Here is a 23,694-nt window from a genome sequence, read left to right on the forward strand (position 1 = left end):
AAAACAGCGGTTGAAGCCAAAAAGAAATGAGTGAAAAATAACTCAATATTTAATTAGAAAGACTCAACTATATAAAGAGAGCTTACCTGTTCTGTTTCAAAGATGTCTCGAAGGTGTTCAAGACCAAGGCTTTTTAGGAATTGGCTGATATTCATGTCAAGACCCGCAACTAAAACAGACATATATTAAAGTTTCTCAGAAAAGTTTATCAATCTAAAGGAAGTTCCAGTATTTTTTAAAGCCATGGCTCTATGACACACTTGGCTACGTAGATGATTTTTCCATAGTGTAAAATAATCATAAATTTCATTCAGACACTTCAAGTTATTTCTGAATTTGGTTGAGAAGTAAAAGGAGAGTTTATCTTTATCAAATCAGTAGTATTTTTATATTAATTTTAATATTACAGAGCATAATCTAATGTTTTTAGTGAAATATTTAACAGTGGATATAAAATTCCGTATTTACCAGCTATTATTTTAGTTTTCATTCCTTACATAATCTCTCAGTTTTTTCCTGATGTATTTCAGGACTAAGACTCACTCAGTAGTTCAATAGGACACTACAGTTGGAAATGCATGTACTGGGATATACATCAGAACAATGTTAAAACCAAGAAACTTATTCTAGTAAGATGTATTTCTTGTAAGTTGTTGTGTAGATGAAAACTTACAGATAAGGTGTCTGTGAGGTGTTCACAAATTACCAATAGAAAAAAGTGGCTCTGTAATTATAAAAACAAAAGCCAAGAACCACATACGCTTTTCGTGGTATATACTCGCCTTCTCCTTCCTTCCTTTCTGTGCCGGCAGCGCCATCCCCCGCGTTGGACGCTCCTCCTACTGCCAATTCCGCTAAAGGGCCGGTGAGGTTATCTATGCTGCTGGCAGCGGACAGGCAGGATGGGGTGGATGCTGGTGAGATTAGAGAGGCACTTACTACGGTAGCCTGAGGTTTAAAACAGGTCGGCAAGGCCTCTGGAGGCATAGCATCTATCAGCAAAGCTCTGATATCGTCAGCCTAAAAATAATAAAAAAAACACAGAAAAATACTACATTTTAAAGTGATAAGTTTTTTACTAAGGACCAAGTGCTTTGTGAATTTTTTCTCTAATAAATGCCTCATTATCTCCTATTTGTTTTTAATAATCTCTTCTTTTTTCCTTCTCTGATCCACAGCTCCACAGAGTTTCAGAAGTTCCAGCAGTTAGAAATGAGAAACCATGTAATTAACCAAAAAATTCATTTTTTGAACATTCAATGTACAGCTTGATGACTATAGTTAAGAATACCGTATTATGTACTATTATGCTGAAAGTAGATCATATTCTCACCAAATACACACACAAAGAATTATGAAAAAATATCTAACAATGTGGACTATGTTGATTCCTCAAAGTGCTTTTTTAACAGTAAGTGAAAAGTGTGCACACAATTGTTCATACTGATTTCATATGCATTTAAAGGAGATGTAAGTGAATAAAAATTTGAATTGAGTTAAAAAATGAAATATTTCATCCTTCATTAAAAAAAGGACATTTCAGAGTGTTGATTTTTAATCTCTTCTTTAGAATGAGTTTCCATATTTGTTTACTATGTTTTGTTTATGCTTAAACAACGACAATAACTTTTGTTCAGTTATTTAATGCACATTTAATTTAATGTACAATTAAAATCTGTACAATTAAAAATTTAAAGGCATAGAACTTTAATTTGGCTAGCTTATTCATGAACTTTATAGTTTGTTAGGCATAACTGCGATTAGAGGATGTGGAGATAGCCTCCAAAGACAGCCAGCCATTAATTCCTTCCTCCGCGTACACGCATGGCACTCCTCCCATCAAGAGGCAGTTGTCTATTTCCCTTCCCAGGAATCTGGGTTGCCTGTGAGTTGCTGTGACCAACAGAATGCAGAGGAAGTGATGTTTTGAGGCTTCTGGGCCAGGCTGTCAAAGATTGGCAGCTTCTACTTTTTCTCCCTAAGCAGCCATCCTCTCCTCTGTGCTGTAAAGAAGTTTGAGGTACTGAGTGATGGCATACTATGTAGAGTCCCCATAGGATGAAAGGCCATTTAGACATGGCAGCCTCAGCTGAGGTCCCAGCTGAGGTACCAGGTAAGTGTACAAATAGCAGAACTACCTAGCTGAACCCAGTCAACGCACAAAACTGTGAGAAATAAGAAATCACTATAGTAAGCCACTCACTAAGTGTTTGGAAATTGTTTATTACTTAGCAACAGACATATGAAACAGAACGTATTTCTGGCTTAAAAAATTATAAATTATTGTGTGTGTATGTGTGTGTGTGTGTGTGTGTGTGTGTGTGTGTATACATATATATATACACACACACAGTAACTCTCTGATTTTTCAGAAGGTTCAGGGAAGATGATGCTGTGTTTAATTTGGTAGTTAAATAATATTTAACCACAACAACTTAATTCTTGGTTTTGAAAATATTTCTACAGTATATCAATTTATTTTTCCATCTTCAGAAGAGTAATACACTGCCCAGTTCATTTTTCTTTGACTATCTCAAAGCCTCAGGTAAATGATCATGAACATCAATTCTTTACAATATGCCAAATATAGAAGGTGTAAGATATTGCACTAAATGTAATTCTTTTAGGAAATACTACATATGTGTTTTTCTATGATTCATCTTTCTCCTCCAAGTTAATTATGGCAAAATGAATTAAGCTAACTTACTACTTAGTTTGCCTTAACAGAGTTTTAAATTATATAAAAAAAGCAAATTTAAGAAATTTCAGAAGGAAGGAAATTTGTTTTATTCTAAGTGAAATTTGCACTACTAAAGCTAAAGCTGCTAAGCCCTGGAATTTAAAGTCATCTCTGAAAGTATAATAAGCAATTCTGAATATTTTGAAATCAGGACTTACTGTTGCCAGATCTAAAGGTGTCTGACCTTCTTGGTTCTTCATAGTTGGATCTGCACCATGTGCTAGGAGGAGGGCACATAACTGGGTCCTTCCCTTTTGGGCTGCTTCATGAAGAGGAGTAAATGCCCACTTATCTGTTGCATTTACGCACGTGTTGTATTTTATCAATAATGCTGCTATGTCCACATGCTGAAGAAAAATAAAAGAATGAGAAGAGTTAAGAATGACATGATTTGGTAAAGCTCCATCACATACACTTGCTTTTATCTAACATTTCATTACCTTTACATCATTATTCTTATCCTTACTAGAAGTTTATTCTGTAAAAAATATTTATCCCACCCCCTCCCTGTATTTTGGACTCCATCTTTCCTTGCCTCTTCCAAAATATCAGTTCCAGAATTATTTTTTTTCCCTGTAATTCTAATTATTCATGGGAGCATTTAAAATTTTTTATTCAGCCTTCTAACATGTTCGGGTCTATTTTAAAAACAAACACATAAAATGTAACTATGACCTGACTCCAAGCCTCCCATTAATGGTCTAATCTGTCTGCCGAACTTTTCAAACAGGCATTCTATACCTACTGCTTCTCTTATCTTTCCATTTTTCTTCTAACCCATTGCAATCTATCTATTTATTGAAATACTCATGTCAAAGCTTCTCAGTGTTCTTTCTCTAGCCTTTGGGAAAACAACATCACACAACCAAACAATTTATAAAAATTAGTTTGTCATGTCCAAAATGACTTAGGGAGTGAAGAAATGTCAGCAGCAGACAAGATTCTGAACTGGGATGGTTAGAGATGAATGAAAAAGACGAGTTAATGGAGAAATTTTGAAAGAAAAAAATACTGGGTTTTAGAAAGACTAAATTAATTACAGAGGAGGAAAGAGAAGTCAAGAAGACTACCTTTTTAAAAAAATTTGGTCTAGAAGATTAAAAAACAAATGTAGAAGTTTAAGTAGGAATGAAACTATAAGAAAGGTAAGGTTCACTTGGGGTACACAGCTTTTGACGTAAAGTACCAAAGTACCAAAGCAATGATGCTTTGTAAACGGTCTGACACAAAAGGCACAGACAGGAGGGCGTCATTTATTTGTTCACTTCTTCTCTTACCCCCTCACCTGCCAACCAAACATTTACTGAATAACCACCTAAGTGCCTGGCACTGAGGGGATGACAAAATGGAATATTAAGTTGATAGTTGTAGCTACTTGATAAATTAGCTCACTAAGAAAAGGCATACAGAAAGATAATCACCAGGGGTTTGATAAAACCTTGAGAACGGCATTTTGAAAAGGAGAGTGGAAGACAAAAGGGGCAATAAGAACTGTAGAAGAACTAAAGAGAGGCAGGACTATGAAAAACAATGTAGGAGAAAGTTTCAGGGAGAGTAGGTTCTTTCAAATAACAAGTTCTGTATAGCAAAAGGTTTCAGCTTCTTCCCAAAAGTCCTTATAAACTAAGCTTAAGACTATGCAAAGGTAATGCTGATACGATTAGGCTTTTGAGAATAATAAAAATAACTTTATTCTTATAAACACATTTAGGAATACTAGTTTGGTTACCACTAAAGTATTTCTGAAATCCATTTCAACTCCAGTATTCTATAATTTTGTGCAATTGGCACATTTGTGTTCTTTATGAATACATTTCCTGGCATAACTGGATTACTTTTGATAATTAACTCTGAAGCACATTATCTGCTAAGAATATTTCTAACTTATGCTGTTGCTCAACTACAATATATTGAGTCATTTGAAGCTGACTTTCGTGAGAATGGGAAGAGATGAGGAAGGGAAAGACAGAAATACCCCAAGATGGGATTTAGGGCATTACTTCTTCCTATTGTCCTTAAGACAGTCTTGGCTCTCTTGGACACTTCAGAAAGAAAAGGCACTTTTTTCTAAGGAAGTATTAAAGCTTTTAAAAAATATAATACAAATTCTTATTAATTTTAGGAAAGGTAATTTCAGAAAACAAAGAGAAGGAAACTTATCAGAAAAATACAAATCAGACAACTAAAGCTTCCATATTGACTTTGACAATATAAAGACAAAAAAAGGAGCATAATTAGATTAGGGCTTCTGAGAACAGGCTGTGTTTTGTGATCTTTTTGGGAATATGACTGATACATCATCATTATAAAATTGATCTTCAAACAAAAGATAAAAATAGGTACCATCTGTGGTACTATCAAAATTACTTAAAACAAAACCTAGTAATTTATCTCTCTTATTCAAAGGATATATGTTGAAAAGAACAGCTATTTTTGTTCAGTTAATATAAAAGCATGGAATAATTTGAAGCTTCTCCATAGTAAGGTTATAGGATATTTAAATTGTGTTTCTGATGATTAATTTTAGTCTCTTCCTATGTATATTGGCAGAATAACAATTTGGTAGACTAATTTGTATAGGCTTCCAAAATTAGACCAAAGAAAATAATGTGTGTGTGTAAAATAAATTATATATATGGTATATATTATTAAACTTTTTTTATATTGAATTCATAGTTTATGCTTGGAGAAACCAGTTACATGCTTTTTAAATTTGCTGAGAAACTTCTAAAAGAGCAATAAAGAGAAAGGAGTATATTACTACCCAAGTATGCTAACATCACAATTCTTAGTCTTTTGAATAGCTACACCACTGGGGCAAAAATAGGAACTGAAATTTAAGGCTGACAAATGCAATAAACAAGCTACAGCCCAGCTCCATACAATACATGAGCAAAGTATTAAACTAGAAGGTCTAGAAAAGGAACTGAGCTCTTGGAATGTTCCCTGGAGACAGAGTCCACTTAACATGGTTTTAAAATCCAGCTGCAACACAAAATGCTTTAAATGACAAATACAATGTAAAAAGACTATGAGGGCCTGAATTTAATGAAGGGCAAGGAAGAAGAGAGTAAGAGAATACGGAAATCATGGTGACTAGTTTTTACTTGTAGTTTGTCAGGCTTTGGCAAATGCAGAAACTGTCCTCATCAGTAGTGAGTCCCACTGTGAGAAGCTCTCTGGTATGTACAATCTGGCGCCTGCAGATTGTGACAGTCAAATAGGGACTAAGTGGATGAACACACAAGCGCATGAGCTTTCGTTTTATTCCTGTGTGATTCATTAGGCCTGAAGTGGGCCTTGGTGACTCCCAGGCAGTCAGTTTCAGCACATGGCACCACAGCTGTGTAATCCATTCCCCTTCCTCTCCAGCTGCTCACAGTTACAGTGCTTTGAGAGAATGACTCTGGCCTTTCACTGCAGGGCTTTAGCTGGTCATTCAAACTCTAGCAAATCATATGTACTAACAGCTCAACCATGTACTTGAATATTTTTAAAAAGTTGACGATCAACATAAGCAACCACAATTCCCATGCCTAAAAAGAAGCCTCCTGGCTGTTACAGTTTCTCAAATCTACCTGAGGTAGAGTTAAGATTTATTATCTGGATCAATCAATATTAACCGTGCAGCCATTACACACCTATCATTGTGGTAGATCATGTTGAAGAGACCAAAAAGCTACAAAAAGCATGGTACTTGGCCAAGATAGTTAAGCTTGACTGGGATGGCTAGAAACATTCTGAATAGAAGATTACAATTGTGCTCAATTACGCTATTGGATAGGTATCTACTTACTCCATGCATAGTATATATTTAAGAAAGCAGTAAATGCCAGTGAAGTTTTCTAGACTTGCACTTTAGCATGCTTACCCCATAGGATGCTGCATTATGAAGAGGAATTAAACCACCTTTGTCTTGGGCATTAACATCTGCTCCATGCTCTAGAAGATATTCAGCTACTTCCAGGTTATTGTAGCCTGCTATTAAGAGTGAAAAAAGGCAAACATGTCAGCTTAAAGGAAAAAAAAATGGTGTGTGTGTGTGTGTGTGTGTGTGTATATAAATAATAAGGACCAGAAAATGTTAAAGTTTAATACTTCTTGCTTCATAAGCTAATACTATTATCACATAATTAAAAGCCTTTACAATAAGAAATTATATTAAAAAATTATGTCAATCAAAAGCATTTTACTAAATAGTACTCGTTATGCTCAGCATTTCTTTCATCTCCGTTAATTTGTACTAGGTATCAAAGAAAGGACTATGAGACTTGAAGTGCTGGTGATGCTTACCTGCCAGGTGCAGAGGGGTTGAGTTTCTGCCCTGGGTGTCTCTGCAGTTGATATTCTCCGGAGTACAGAGCTTCTGCACTCTTGCCAGGCAGCCCTTTTTGGCAGCGTCCAACAAGGCAGCATCTCCTCTCAGTAAGTCCTGAATATCTGTGTCTCCTTCTTTTACCAAATCTAAAGGGGTATTTCCATCTCTGTTCTTTTTAGTTGGATCTGCTCCATGCTGCAAAGAAGAACCAGATGGAGTATGTATTTTCTATAGTATCTTTCTTAAGGTTGTTTGTTTATTTTTAACTTCACCTTCACTCATCCAAGGAAAGATGTCTATTCTACATGTATTTTGAACAACAGAGGCAATACCTTGTTCAATTTTGCAAATTCCCTACGTAGCAATGAACTGGGTCAGCTTTCTATCTACTTCTCAACAAAAGCCCCAACCCTCAGGATCAATGGTGACGGTGAAGTGGGGAAAGGTGTTGAGTACATTTTATGTGTCATCTGATATACTTTCTCAGACTCCAACTGTCTTTGGAAATATCTTTTCCTTTAAAGAATGGCCTTTCCATTAAAAATGTTAATTTTGACCAGATTTCAATTACATAAAGATTACATATTCAATTACATATTCAATGCATATTGTGAAAAAGAAGTGAGAAGAGGAAGACACACAGGCAGAGAAAGTACATAATTATAAAGGTAATCAGTAAGATGGGTAATTTTAAAATATTTTCATTGTAAGTCTTAACATCTATCATGAAATTAGGTATAAATGTATCAACAATTTGATTTTATAAGTTTAATTACATAGACCTATGAAATAAAGTAAATAAAAGTCAAGAATCTTTATTATGGGCCGGAAAGTCTGCTATTAGCCCACTGGAGAAATTCGGAATAAACCAAGCTACACAATGAATTCACAGTGACCTGGAAGTTATTTCTTACTAACCAGTTAAAATAAAAATGAGTATCAAATACAGTTATAGTCTCAAGGCTCATAACAACATATTTGATACCATAAAAATGGCGGAAGAATTTTATTTATATTTAACAAGTTTTTCTCTAGTTAAAAAAATAGAGAGAAAACTACATACATACATTGTCTGGTCATTTGTCACATTCTTAAAAGAACACAAAATTATTGAATTAGTTCCATATAACTACTGGTTTCTAATATTTCATGTATACTTCCAAAATTTATATGAATAACTTCTGTTTAGAGATTATCTTATACTTTAATAAAAACCTGATATTAAAATAAAGTTTTTATAAGATGTATGTTTAAATCATGTTTAATAATGATGAATGAGTTTAACAATAATAGCCAGAAAGAAAAAATCAAACTTGACTGAAAAACTTGTTTCTCCTTGTACAAATGTTTTCTGATATTAATACTGTTAGTATTAGATAAGCAATGCAAACTGATTCAACTCTTTACAAAACCTACATTGACGAATGGTGACAAATTGAACTTAAATCAGTTCAGAAAGGTACTTCAGACACGACTCAAAGCTATTTAAGTTTCACGATATCACACTTAAACATCCCCCTAAAATGGAAAATGGAAGCTGTCTCCACAGCACTTATTGCACTTAATAGAATAATTTACTTTGATGTAATTTTATGTACTAACCACAAAAATTAATAATTACTTTGTATTTATAATTTTTAAAACTACCTACTTTTAAAAGGAGCTTGCAGATTTCGTATTTTCCTTTTGCTGCCGCTTCATGTAGAGGGGTGAATTTCCACAAGTCCGCCACGTTGACAGAAGCCCCATGTCTCACTAAAAGCTCAGCTACCTCATAGTGTCCATAGGAACAAGCATTATGAAGGGGCACCAAGCCACTAGACAAAAGAAAATTCTTTTAAAGACATTGAACAAATTGTTGAGTTAAAATGCTACTTATAATAAAAATAATATATTTCTTCTACAGCATTGACTGTACTGAACACTCACTTAGAAAGAAAAAGTACTCTGGCTTTGAAGATATAGTCATCCATTTCTAAATAAAGATTAATAATTTCAAAAATGTCCCTTTCAACATAAGCACTTCCTTAGTTTCTTGGTGATGGATATAAATTACATAGCAATATACATATATACCAGGGGTGCCAAAAAAATGGATACACATGCCTTGTATTCATCTTTTGTTATCGGTATATATCGAATATTACAATTGTAATACAGTTTTTTCCTTTTTAAAATGTGTATACATTGTTTTGGCATTTTACACACACACACACACACACACACACACACACACACACACACAGAAAAAGGTTCCATTACAATACTTTTAATTCAGGTTTCATCTTGGCAATATAAAGCAACATTACAAAGTGTTTTCAGGAATAACTAATCAATAATCTGGTTTATCATTGCTCACATTTTCTTCCATTTGGGATTTCTTAATGAAAACTGTATGCTTATTTATAAAATATACAATGCAAATTAGCTTATTTATTTAGGCAAGTTCTACCTTTTGATTTTGGTTGTTATTATTTTTGGTTTCTGTGCATAGGTTTAAATATTTAGATGCCAAGCAATGAAACTCAAAATCTAAATGATACAGAAACTTCAGTATTCAGTAAGGAAAATAATGGCTCCAACCATAAACTCTAGTTAGATAAGAAAATCTGGCTGCCTCATTATGAGCACACTATTCTGAGATGATTCTAAGTTCTGATTAGAAGATAGCTGACATTCTATTATAAAAGGACAAAAAATATCCCCATAAAAAAGGGTCCATTAAAAGGGTAAGTTTAAGTTGCACTTAAGAAATGGCAAAAATTAGGTGCAAGTACCTTTTTATTTAGAGGTTAATGCTTCTTAAATATTTTTAATGTTTTGAGATCAAAATACTAAGTGCTAAAATGGGAAATAGAAACAAATAGTTGCTTTCCAATGGTATTAAGGTACTTTGATAATATTATTGAATATTCATGTTTGATGTATCCCTTTTAAAAGATAAATAAATCCATAATGGTTAATTGAAGTCTAAGTTGTTCAATTCAATTCTATAGTACTGTGGTATGTAATTGTACAGAAAGGTGCTTCCTTATTTGTATTTGGAGGTGACATGAAATTAACTCAGAATATGGAAGCTCATTTCAGGTGAAACTTAATTCTTGTATTTCTAAGTAGCTTCCATGACTGCTTTAAAAACTCTGTCTAGATAAACAGAAATAATTTAGCAAGCTAATATAAAAATATAGAATATCTTACAATAAAAATTAAATTATGTGTCTATTAATACTGACGACTTTCGGATGGATGGCTTCTTTTTGGAAGAGATTATATATTTTTCAACAGCAAACCAAGGGATAAACAAATGATAAGCTATATAAACATATTCATACAAAGTGATAAAATAATATATACAGGCATTAAAAGGATGAGATAAACTGTTAAGTACTGATCTGGAAAGATAAATTCAAGATATATTACTTGGTAAAAAAAGAAAACTGCTAAGCAGTCTGTCATGAATTGCCAAGGATCCTGTATGTTAAAACCACCATCAGCACTACCACAGCATACACACTGGGATATGTATTTAAAAAATCAGGAGGATTACCATAATATGTTAATGTTGTAATCTAGGAGGTAGGGTGATATAGAATTTTCACTTTCTATACTACACATTTCTATAATGTTTTAATTTATGTGTGAAACCTTAAAAAACATGCATTACTTTTTCAATAGGGAAAAAAATCAAAGACTTCAAAAATATCAAAATAATTTTTGAGTCTCACAAGAATGAGTCCCACACAGCTGAATTCTAACACATACCCTTTGTCTTTGGCATGGACGTCGGCACCGTGGTGTAGGAGGTACTCCACAACAGACACACGATTATAGCCTGCGGCAAAGTGTAAGGGTGTAGAATGCCGGCCCTCTAAATCTCTGCAATTCACATTTTGAGGGCTGCAAAGTTGCTTTTATGGCACGTAGACACAGACGAACACAAAAAGAACATTAATATTTATTCACAGATTTTGCTCCAAAATACTGCAGGTATCGTGGATAAACTGTAATTTTCTAATGACTATTTCCAAAGATTAGATAATACAAGTGATGTTTAAAAAAAACAGCACTATGCTGGGTTTTACAGTGTCTACAAATATTCTTACTGTTTACAGAGCAATTTAATCTTTTTCTACATTTCCTGGCCAAAATTGTAATCAAAAAGAAAAACCCATAATAAAGCAAGCATTTGCAAGGCCACTGATGCCTTCCTTTTTTAATCTTTATATGGCTTTCCTCCCTGAGACTGCTTGTCACAGCATGTCTGCTTGTACTAGCATGCTCTTAGCCATTATTTACTCAAATAACACCAACCCTGGTTGACTGCAGAACTATCCAGTTGGCAGGCAAAAAGATTCTGGAAAAATTATATTAATAATGCCTGGGCCACCCACTTGGCCCTTTGATCCATTATAACAAAGCCATTCAGTCCACATTGCTTTACTTGATCTTTGGAGAAATATTTGTCTAACTCCACAAGTCAAAAGATTCTAGCCATATTCTAGTATTTGGCCTTTACTTCTTTCTCCATCAGCTGTGCCCTCCAAATCTCTCCTGTCTTCTTTTCGTTACCATTTCAGCACAAACTCCATTATGTTTGATAACAAAGCAGTAGGAAGCAAAGTAAGGACTGACAGGCTGCAGCATCAGTGGTGACCGATAAATTGTAATAATATTTGAACAATAATTTACAATTTATAAGACATTTCATATTCTTTCAGTGAGAAAATTACTATCTGTGAAGTTGATGATTATCTCCATTTTACAGATAAATAAACCAAGGCTCAGCGAAGTTAAGTGACACCCTTTTTCATAGAGTTGGGAAGGGGTAGAATAAAGACTCAAATCCTGTTTTCCTGATTATTAATCTCTTGATCTTTTTGCTACATGGTTGGTTACTTTCATAATTACCGAAATTTAGGGAAGTGATGAGAAGAAAGGCAATGAAAAGAAGAAAAGTCAAAAAGGAGAGCATTTTCCAAGTTATGATGGCAAGGGCTTTCCAAGTATTTGACAATCTTGCTGCCACTCCTGTCACTGTAATGAGCTATTATTTACTGTATCTACTGATATACTAAGTAGGGGCTTTCACAGTGGCAGGGTAAAAACAGGTAGCATAATTTTTACATGAGAGAAGGAAGTCTGGGCAGTATAAGGGAGGGCCTACCATTTCATCAACTCTATGTGGAAAAGCACAAGACTCTACGCTCTGAAAAGCCATTGTTATCTGGCAAGGTCAAATACATATCTTTTCATGACAGATCAGTCTGTGGCTATATTAATACATAAATTAGAGAATAAAAAAATAAAATTAAATAGACGTGAGCAAATTAATATATAAACTAAAAGAAAGACTGCAAAAACTGGTAATAAACATCAATGGTGTCTTACATGATTGTAGCTGCTTCCTGCTTCTGCTAATTTTTCTTCTGGTCTTACTTTCTAAATTATTATTTTTTTTTTTCAGAGAACACTGGCAAAATAGGGATGAGGCAGGGAATGAAGAAACAATTGATTTTGCCAGGTTATAAAAATAAAAGCTCATTCTGCTTATTAAACATTTGCTTTTTAATATTTGGAAGTTTTTTATTTATTCTCTATTCAGTTTCACTTCTTTTTGAATGCCAAAGCATTTTTCACCCTTCCTACCTGCTTTCCATAATTTCAAATATGTTACTCAGCAAAGAGCCTGTTCTTCTGATATATAATTTCTAATACTTTCTAAAGCCTCTAGGGAAAGAAATTTATCAGGCTTGATTCTCACTTAATTTGTGCTTTGCTTTCTTCTGCCACTTCGATTCCATTCATAAAAATATAGTTGGCCTTTATTGTGAACAGACTTTAGAAAACCTGAAAGCTGCTGTGTATTTGCCTATTATATACAAAACTAATGGAGTAACAAATGTTACTTTACATTAAAAAAAAAACCTATTAATTTAATTATAATGGGTACATGTAAGAATTTTAGTACTGAGATTATCATGCTGTGATACAGAAAAGGCACTCTAGTCACTTTTATATTCAAAGATTTTCTTTTATTAGGATACATTTCAAATGATAAAATATTTTTAAGAAAAAATATATAATTTTAGATCTAACAGAACTTTAAAATTTCTCCCCAGTGGCTATTACAACTGAAATTTACTATTTTTCTTTAAATAACTTAGATGTTATTTTAAGATAAGAAGTTGGACGTGGCCACATATTGAAACAAAAATAAAATTTCTAAGAAATAGAGCTTAGAAAGTGTTTACTGTCATTTTCAACCAGTATATATCATCAAGAGTGCTAAAATTCTTTATTAAAACTCACAAAAACAGAGTTTGCTTAATAAGAAATGACATAGTTTTGTTTGTAAAAAATAACCTGGAATGACTGTCAATACCAATATTGCAATCAGCCTTTCTTTAAAAAAAAGAAATATAAACAAAACCACAAGACTAACCCCCAAACAAAAACCGTAGAAACCATACCCCTTTCTGGTATCTTTACCCCTACAAGAGTGATTATAGATGGGGAGTCTGTGTGTTTTTAAAAAGTACATTCAATATTAGAATATAATTTTTATTTGAAAAACATTAAATCTATAACCATTATTTCTATGCCACAAATAAAACTGATAAAATTTTCTTGGCAAGTGGAGTTACACAGAAAAGAAAATCTATCTTCTGCATATCAATTATTCCAAATGGTTGCAGGATCATATTAAGTTCCTAGAGGAAATGTGAGAATCTCTTGAAAAAGTTCAAGAAACACTGAAACATTATTGTACTATTATCTGGGCTTGAACTAGCTTAGAAATTTATGAATGCAGCCAAAAATAACACTTTAATTAACACAAGTAAAAATAAAACCGCTTTCACATAACCAGAAGAAGAGCAACTAAAACATGGTTTACTGGAAATAAGGCACGGACTAGGAAATCTGTTATGGTTGAAGGTCTCTCCTGTTTAGGGATCTACTCTGCTCATCCTCTTAGTTGTTTGGATTTGAGTAGTTTCACAAGCTTCACAAGCTTAAAATGAATTGGTTAGCAAATGTTCCAGAGTGCTGCTCAAGTCATTAAAAGCACTGACTTACCTTCACAGTTTCCAAGTCTCCAGCTTTAGATGCCTCTAAAAGTCGATAGTCAACATCCGAAGTACGGATAGGTGTACTTTCTGCATAAAAGGAAGGAAAGATAATTGCTGTTTTTTAGGGCATCATAGAGTAGTTAAGGAGGGAAAATTATGGGGCGAATGCAAAGAGAGATTAAGGGGTCAGATTCCGAAATATAAGAGAGTTTTTTCCCAATCTTTTTCAGATAAGAAGTGGTTTCTTACTTCAATCTATAATACATACATCTTAGCCTAAGCCAAACTTAAATAAATCCTAAGACACACAAATCCTTCTCCAACCCTACACTACTCTATCCTTTAAATTTTCTGTTTAAAACTTGGCAAAGAAGAACGAAGAAACATAAAACCATGAGATCAAGAACATCTTTCAGTGATCTTAGAAAATATAATCAGTGTACAAAAAAAGGTCTACTAAGTACAGAAATTTGTTTACCTCACATTTATTGAATGGCTTCAGGGAAATGCAATTTAATAAAATGCCTGTATAATTAGGAGGTGTGATACAAATGCTAAGTAGAATATAATTAAATCGAGCTGTTAAATCTACAAGTAGGAGGCTAATAAACAAGGTATTTTGATTAATCCAGTACAAACAAACCAAAAATTCATTACATATTGGCGCAAGTAAAAAGGTTTCTAACGAAAACAGTCCGGACTGTATCATTAAAAGCATGCTCATGGACATTAAGTGTGGCTTTTATAATGCACATGTGTATACACACTCAGATAACACATTAAAGGTCTGAAGTCCAGGAGACCTGGTTTTAAACTGGGCTCTATGAACTATGATGATGGACAAATCACTTCATAGCTTAGTTTTTGCACCTATAAAGTGAGTGCTGGTTTCCCTTAAATTCTCTTTCAGATTTAAGATTGCATTATGTTATGATCAGAGATAACTTTCTTGAGTACACTGTCCAAATGGGAATATCAAGTAATACTAACAAGAAGGGTTTCAGGTTTCAGAAGAAATACTTTGCTTCTTTCTAGTCTAAAATGCTTGGTTCAGGAGAGATGCTTTTACAGAGTAAGTTATGAGTACTCTTCAATGGAAGAGAAGCTATTTAATTTAGTCATAATGATAATAATAATAATAATAATAATAACAGATAAAATGTTAAGATTAAAGGGAGGAAAGGAGAGTATTTCATATAATAGAATACATTTTTGAAATATCTACAATTATTTTTCTTTAAAACGGAGTTTATTACATTTGTTAGTTTGTGGAAGTGTTGAGGAAAGGAATCGGATCTTGCTCCTCTTTATATTCCCTTTAACATGGAGAACATTCAGAAAGCATTTGCTGAAATGACTTCCATGCTATTTTATATTGGGGTCAATGCGTATGTCAAATCATACCTCTTTCTGTGGTTGCCCTTATTCTGTTCTTTCACGTCTCATTTGTCTCCATTCTAACTGTACATGACATTACACTTATCGGTGTGTATATTATGTCTCTATGACAGTGATTCTGGCAGTTGGTAAAACTCACCGAAACTTTGGATAGCTATAGGTGATATTTTTTATTATTTCAGAATAATAAAATGACAATTGTTTATGTATATAGAGTTAGAACTTTGAATATTTTCAGATTCTAGCATTTGAAGGACACAAATTAATATGGCTGAATTTTTTAATTCTAAGAACTATTTGAAATTGGCACACGTCTTGATGCAGACTGATTTGCAAAGGGTATAATTTTACAATCAATCAAAAATTTTCATGCAAATATAAGAATGGTTCTGAGAACTATGAGAAATTCTTAGTCCTAGTTAAAGAGTAGAAAGTAAAGAAGTTAGTTAAAGACATTGATTAATTACTATACAAGTTATAGAACTTTGCATCCATTATAAATCTCGAACAGGCTTAGAAAAGATTCATTTTTAGAAACAACATGAACAAAGTATTAGCTGAAAGGATATGTAAACAGTCCAGGAATTTTGTACAAAGAAATGCACAATTAAAAGAAGGGATATAAAAATTAAGTTAAAAAGGAAACATAGGCAAAAGAAAATGAGCTGATATGCAAAATATTGTAACAGTACAATCCTTCATAAGCACAAGAGCTTTTGCAGAGAATGAAATTAAATATGTCACTATGGTCAAAGGCTAGAGATGGGCTTCTAAATTTTTCTTCAATTCTATTTTGGCTCACCAGAATGAAAAAACAAACAAACAAAAAACATGAAGTTTCAAAGGCTGAAAGGCAGTTTGCTATTGTAATAAAAATCCCCCGTAGACGGGCTGTTAGTGTTAGACTCCAGCACCTCATTCCAAGGTGCAAATGTAAAGAGGGATTTCAGTGTTTAATTCAGCTTTCACAAATCCTCAAATCGTTGCCTCTGTAGGATTTGGTAAAAGCAATGCAATAACCATACTGGAATATGCATCAGAAGAATTCATGTCAATGGGATCTGTTCAAAAGAACTGTCTGTGATGCTAGAAATACTCTCTTTATCTATGCTGTTCACTACAATAGCCACTAGCCGTGTGGGGCTATTCAGTACCTGAAATGTGGTCAGTACAACTGATGAACAATTTAAAAATTTTATTTAATTTTAAGTAAATTTAGCTACATGTAGCTAGTGGCTACCAGTTGGACAAAGCAGGTGCTGTTTTCTCTAGAGAGAAAAGTCAAATCTTCCGAAACAATGTTTGAAAATGCTGGTTTAGATATTAGCCCCTCATCAGAGGTGTTGTTTGCAAATATCTTCTCCCATTTGGTTGGTGGTCTCTTTGTTTTGTTGATGGTTTCTTTTGTTGTGCAGAAGCTTTTTAGTTTGATATAGTCCCATTCATTTCCTTTTGCATTTACTTCCCTTGCCCATGGAGTCAAATTCATAAAATAATTTCTAAAACCAAGGTCCGTAAGTTTAGTACCTATGTTTTCTTCTATGCAATTTATTGTTTCAGGTCTTATATTTAGGTTCTTGTTCCATTTTGATTGAATTTTGGTGTATGGGGACGGAGAGCAGTCTAGTTTTATTATTTTGCATGTGGCTTTCCAATTTTCCCAGCACCATCTACTATTGAAGATGTTTTCTTTTCGCCAGTATATGTTTTTGGTTCCTTTGTCGAAAATTATCTGCCCACATAAATGTGGGTTTATTTCTGGGTTCTCAATTCTGTTCCATTGCTCTGTCTGTCTGTTTTTCTGCTAGTACCATGCTGTGTTGATTATTGTTGCTTTGTGGTATGATTTTAAGTCAGGGAGTGTGGGATACCCCCCGGCCTTTTTTTACCCCCTGGATTGCTTTGGCTTTTCAGGGGCTTTTGTGATTCCATAAAAATCTGATTTTTTTTTTTAGTTCTATTTCTTTTAAAAATGCCATTGGGATTTTGGTGGAGAATGGATTAAATTTGTACGTTGCTTTGGGTACTATGGCCATTTAAACTATGTCGATGCTTCCAATCCATGAACATGGAATATTGTGAGGGACCAAGCCAAGCAGTGTGTCCTCTAGCTCTGAAGTCGCCACTCCATTGTCTCCTGGCCTCCACTGTTTCTGAGAGGAAGTTAAGCGTAATTCTTACTGTAGTGCCCTGGTATGTAGTGGAGGCTCTTTCCCTGGCTGAATTTAAGAACATCTTTCCATTTCTTTGTGTCTTCTTCAATTTCTTTTAATAACGTCTTGCAGTTTTCAGTCTATAGGTTCTTCATATCCTTTGTTAAGTTTATTCCCAGGTATTTTAGTCTTTTTGTTGCAATTGCAAAAGGAATTGTTTTGTTCATTTCTTTTTCTGAAATTTCATTGCTAGTATATAGGAATGCAATGGATTTTTATACACTGATTTTGTATTCTGCAACTTTACTATTACTTGTTTATTGTTTCTAATAGTTTTTTTGGTGGAGTCTCCAACAAACTCAACAATAATCAAAAAATCCAATTAAAAAAATGAGCAGAAGACCTGAACAGACACCTCTCCCAAAAAGGTGTCTCCCAACAGACACCTCTCCACATATAAACAGCCAACAGATATATCAAAAGATGCTCAACTTCTCTAGCCATTAGGGAAATGCAAATCAAAACCACAATGAGATACCACCTTACAGTTGTTAGAATGACTATTACCAATAAGACAAGTAATAGCAAGTGTCGGAGAGGCTGTGGAGAAAAAAGAACTCTCATACACTGCTGGTGGGAATGTAAATTGGTTACAGCCACAGTGGAAAACAGCGTGGAGGTTTTTAATAAATTAAGAATAGAATTACCATATGACCCAGCAATCCCTCTTCTGGATATCTACCCAAATAATCTGAAAACATTTATCTGTAAAGACATATGTACTCTGATGTTCACTGTAGCATTATTCATATTGGCCAAGACATGAGAACAATCAGTATTCTTCGGTAGATAATTAGATAAAGATGTGGTATATATATGTACACTGGAATTATTACTCAGCCATAAGAAAAGATGAAATACTGCCATTTGCGACAACATGGATGGATCTTGAGATTATCATGCTAAGTGGAATAAGTCAGACAGAAAAAGTCGAGAACCATATGATATCACTCATGTGGGATATAAAACTGAAAACAACAAATGAACAAGACAAACAAACAAACAAAAATTCATAGACACAAACAACAGTTTAGTGATTACCAGAAGGTAAGGGGAGAGGCGATGGCAGAAGAGGGTAAAGGAGGTCAAATATATGGTGTTGGAAGGAGAATTGACTCTGGATGGTGAACACACAATGCAATATACACATGATTTATATACACATGATATTACAGAAATGCACACTTGAAACCTATATAATTTTATTAACTAATGTCATTTTAATAAATTTAATTTAAAAAATGCTGGTTTATAACAAAATGCTTATTTTCTTTACTCTGACATTACTTTTCACATAAATATTGTCAGAAGTTTACAATTATAACTTTATTCTTTATTAATGTTGGCAACTATAGATTTCGGACCTGAAAGTGAAGATTTCTAAAAGTGACTCTCAAATCCGGCATAACAGGTATACTTAAATGAATCTTTAAAATGTTTCCCAGAATAGAACCCCAACAACTTATTATGCATCCTATATGAATAAAGCAGTCATTATAGATATAACCTGGAATTGGATTAGTTAATGGAGGTATAATAGAGACGTTCAGCTAGTTCTTGGTTCATAGACTATAGATATACAAGTTTCTTGTAGAAATATCAGTTTAAAAAATTGTACCTTCTTTCAAACAAGAAATAATTCCTATTTTTGAAAACCTTTCTAAGGATAAGATTTTACCATATAATTGTATTATTTCTATTATTTTTCCAGATCAACAAAGAATATGAAGAATTAAACTAAAAAGTTCTGGCATGTACTAAATTAAGCATTTAATTACCTATATAATGTTTTATCTTACAAATCAATTTTTTAGAAGAATTATCAAAATTATTTCATGTATGATTCAGTATTTAATTTTATGGTTTATCAGGAGTCATATATTCTAACTGCATTCAATTAGAAGACACTTTAAAAAGAAATAATGGATCTAATCTGCTTAATTTATTCAATCCTTTCCTCCCCATTTTGTAAATTATCTTTAAAAATTATGTATAGTATTGTTAGAAAGTTTGATGTAAAAGCTATGTTGCCAGATTTATGGTTACAACTTATAGAACCTAGCTTAAAATTCAGTATTAAATTGTTCTTACCATGTTTCCCCGAAAATAAGACCTAACCGGAAAATAAGCCCTAGCGTGATTTTCCAGGAAGACATCCCCTGAACATAAGCCCTAACGTGTCTTTTGGAGCGAAAATTAATATAAGACCCAGTCTTATTTTCGGGGAAACATGGTAGTAAAAAGTTTAAGAGGAAAATTTAGGATATTTTAACAAAAATAACACCTTTTAGAAATTATAAGATTTTATTGAGAAGGCAAAAACTTTTTCTAGTCAAAGAAGAACTATCTTCTTTAAGCAAATGTTCCATCGCCCTGTAGAAACAGGAAGTTAAATAAGTCCTGTTTTTCACAGTTCAAGCTTGAAATCCTGTAATAGGAAATTCCACTCCTTCAGATAGATCTTATTTGTTTTGATAGTGAAGATGGCCTAGTCATGTCTTACTTCATTCCACTGTCTAAAGATCACCATCTAAGAGTGAAGTAGAATGATCACTACCCAAGGATGAACTAGCATGAGGAAAATAAATCCTAGTAACAGGTTTCACAATGTGGCACAGTGTTACTTTTATGAGGCTGGTTAGCTCTGATTCAACTCGAGTAACACACATCCTGATCTCTGTACGTCTGGAAAGGTCCCTTATTTCAGTGCATAGTAGTTATTCTCAACTGGGCTGTACTTTTTAGAGGCCCTTCAGAAATTTGTGGGGTTGATGTTTGTCTTCTAGTGTAGTCACGCTCAAGTAATTACTATTATAGTAATTATAAATTATTTTATTGTAACTCACTGTCATTTCCTCTTATATTATAGTTAGGACATTTAATATAGATTTTTTGGAAGGCACCTATATAGTTAGATCATATTATTTATGGACTCATTTTTAGATAGTAAAGGGAATGTCATAAAATATTCATAATAAAAAGAGGGCACTGTGCTTGATGGAGTAAAGAGCTACTGGACTATAGGTAGGAAAAAGAACTAGGACTGCTAGTCTGTTGCCTTTTCCATGTTACTCTTCCAGTTTGTTATGTCATTCTGGAGCAGATATAATCCACAAACAAAATTAAAGAAAGATGAGTCAGTTGTATTAAATTCCTTTTGTATCAAGTTCATCACTTTTCAGTAGGTGGACTGTGTTATTTTGTCTAATTTTTGGGCTTTGGAAACTAGTGTTTATTTTTGTATCAGTTTTATGCTTGATCTTCCTCAATAAATTAAGTATCTAGCACTGTACCACTTAGCCAGATTTTATAATTATAGTCACACCAGGAAAAGGCAAAGTAATTTCATAAAAGTGCAATGAAGAGTTATAAAACACAGGTCAGAACACATGTGAGAACATTTTATTAAAGGTCATTACCATGAGTGATTTGTAATTTTCTCTCTCGCTCTCTTTTTTTTTTACTTTACTGGGGAACAGTGTGTACTTCCAGGACTTTTTTTCCAAGTCAAGTTGTCCTTTCAGTCTTAGTTGTGGAGAATGCAGCTCAGCTCCAGGTCCAGTTGCCGTTTTCTAGTTGAGGGGGCGCAGCCCACCATCCCTTGGGGGAGTCGAACTGGCCACCTTGTAGGTTGAGAGGACGCACTCCAACCAACTGAACCATCCGGGCGCTCAGCGGCAGCTCAGCTCAAGGTGCCGTGTTCAATCTTAGTTGCAGGGGATGGAGCCCACCATCCCTTGTGGGAGTCAAGGAGTCGAACTGGCAACCTTGTGGTTGAGAGCCCACTGGCTCATGTGGGAATCGAACCGGCAGCCTTCGGAGTTAGGAGCACGGAGCTCCAACCACCTGAGCCACCGACCTGGCCCTGTAATTTTCTTTATTTGATAGATTATAGAACTACCATAATTCCACACTGTTTATATGAGTTTTAACTAACATTTGATTATAATACGAGTCAGGTTTTTAACTAAAAACTAAAAAAAAAAATCAAAGATAATATTTGCCTCCTTCTCATGACATCTACGTCACCTCATGAAAAAGGCTAATTAATGGACAGGGCCCCAGGCTAAACTACAAGCAAGGAAAGGCAGGAAAAATATTCAAACGACAATGAAAAAACATTCCAAGAGCTACTTAAAACAAGAGGCACAAAGTTTGTCTGTGCATACCAGTGGACGGTGGAAGAGAAAGAAGAGAATGCAATAATTATCTATTTTAACTCACCACTCAGAATCTGCTGCACTGCTTCGCTTCCCATCTGCGCCGCTGTAAAGCCTTGTAAGGAGATGATGGAGGGATCCGAGCCATAACTCAGCAGGAGGCGGCAAGTCTGCAGGTGACCAGCTAGGGCAGCTCTATGCAAAGCAGTCTGACCAAGAGTGTCTAGTGCATTCATCTGAAAAATCATTAGGTGGACACATAGTATTGAGCATCAATTTTGGTTCCTTTTTATACCCAAGCAAATGAATTCCAGTGAGAAAAATGAATTCTCAAAGCTTTTTGAAAATGCCACAGATTATTCATGAACTTTTTTGCTCACTGGTTCTAAAGAATATCTTCTTCTTAAGTTACTCTTCTCTGACCACCTTATTGAAAATTACAACATAATCTATCCTTCCCTGAATGACTGTCTTCCTGTTCGTCCTCCACTTCCTGCCACTCCCCTTGGCAACTAGAATGTAAGGTCTCTAAGCGCTGGCACTTCGTCTGATATCCACTGCCTATCACATCAAAGATGTACATTACTTTTGGATGAATGCATTTTACTAAACTTGTTCTCAGAATACAAAGACAACAGAATAGGTAAGCAGAGATAGTTAAACCAGTTTAGTACATTTCTAATTTTAGTAAATAAGTATAATAAGTATAATTGAATTACAAACACATTTAACCAAAAGAATGACTTGAAGATTCAAATGTTCCATTTTTAAAACTTTGAAGAGTTATAAAGAATAATAATAATTTAGCTAGTTTTAAGACTATTTAAGACAACGTTAAACTTTGAGATCATGTTCGAATTTGATCGAACCCAACTTGTGTGGTTTTCCAGGATGCCCCAGTCAATACCTCCTACTCCAGCGAGACCACAGTCCGTATTCATTGTACACCAGTTCTTTCAGAGAAGGCTTTCTTCCTGCCTTTTTAGATTATGAGATCCAGTGCAAGTCCCTGCTTTGTCTAAGAAGCCTTCCTTGATCACTTGAAGCCTCAATAATTACTTCCTTTGTGAACACCTATGTCAATTCACCATTATCCAAATTATTAACACTAGGATAGTTTTTGTTTAGCAAGTAAAACTAAGATTGAGAAAATACTGTATGATACATGTTTTCTGGGTCCTCTAGACGGTTCCTGTTAATGGTACATAATAAATTCTCAAATATATGCTGGTTGGTTATTTGAAACATTTGCGCACACCCACCAAATGCAAGATTAAGAAAAATAAAGGATTTAAGACAAGTGATCTCCCTGTCTCCAGTCTTTCATTGTTACCAGTAAAGCTGTAACACTTGTTTAGGCCAGAGTTCATCTAAGTTTTTACTGGCGTTTCACAAAATACACCATGAAATACCAACATATTTAATTATATCACCTTTGCCATCAGGAAAATGACTTTTTATACACAGACAACATAAAAGCACAGCCATTAGCATGTACTGATGGAAAACACAAGCTGCCAAACTAAACTCTTGAATTTTTCTTTATTTTTTTCAACACAGGAGAAAAACCTAAAATTGAGAATATTTTAATCATTAACATTTTTCTGGAAACTGGATAAGAAACCCACTAAATTATTCAATTATAGTGATGGAAATCTTCAAAGCAGCTTGATGAATCATGGGAACATGGTTTGAAAACTACTATTGTAAAATACAGATCTTACTAAGTAATTCCTCAGGACAAACTTAGTGATTCTTCAATCCCTTCAAATGAACTTGAGTAAATCCCTTAGCA

At 34.0% G+C, this 23,694-nt stretch overlaps 1 protein-coding gene across 1 annotated transcript in view; it reads right to left on the reverse strand.

The window, feature by feature from the left end:
* Nucleotides 1-23,694, reverse strand: part of TNKS (tankyrase) — a 186,947-nt gene that overhangs the window by 19,662 nt on the left and 143,591 nt on the right. Inside the window, exons 12-20 of the mRNA XM_033104145.1 lie at nucleotides 21,964-22,135; nucleotides 14,136-14,215; nucleotides 10,821-10,966; nucleotides 8,710-8,875; nucleotides 7,034-7,253; nucleotides 6,612-6,721; nucleotides 2,899-3,087; nucleotides 783-1,020; nucleotides 87-169 (exon numbers count right to left, since the gene is read on the reverse strand). Coding sequence (XP_032960036.1) covers nucleotides 87-169; nucleotides 783-1,020; nucleotides 2,899-3,087; nucleotides 6,612-6,721; nucleotides 7,034-7,253; nucleotides 8,710-8,875; nucleotides 10,821-10,966; nucleotides 14,136-14,215; nucleotides 21,964-22,135 — 1,404 coding nt within the window. The remainder of the gene's footprint in view (nucleotides 1-86; nucleotides 170-782; nucleotides 1,021-2,898; nucleotides 3,088-6,611; nucleotides 6,722-7,033; nucleotides 7,254-8,709; nucleotides 8,876-10,820; nucleotides 10,967-14,135; nucleotides 14,216-21,963; nucleotides 22,136-23,694) is intronic.

Source organism: Rhinolophus ferrumequinum, chromosome 4, assembly GCF_004115265.2.
Source record: "Rhinolophus ferrumequinum isolate MPI-CBG mRhiFer1 chromosome 4, mRhiFer1_v1.p, whole genome shotgun sequence".
Lineage (NCBI taxonomy): Eukaryota > Metazoa > Chordata > Mammalia > Chiroptera > Rhinolophidae > Rhinolophus > Rhinolophus ferrumequinum.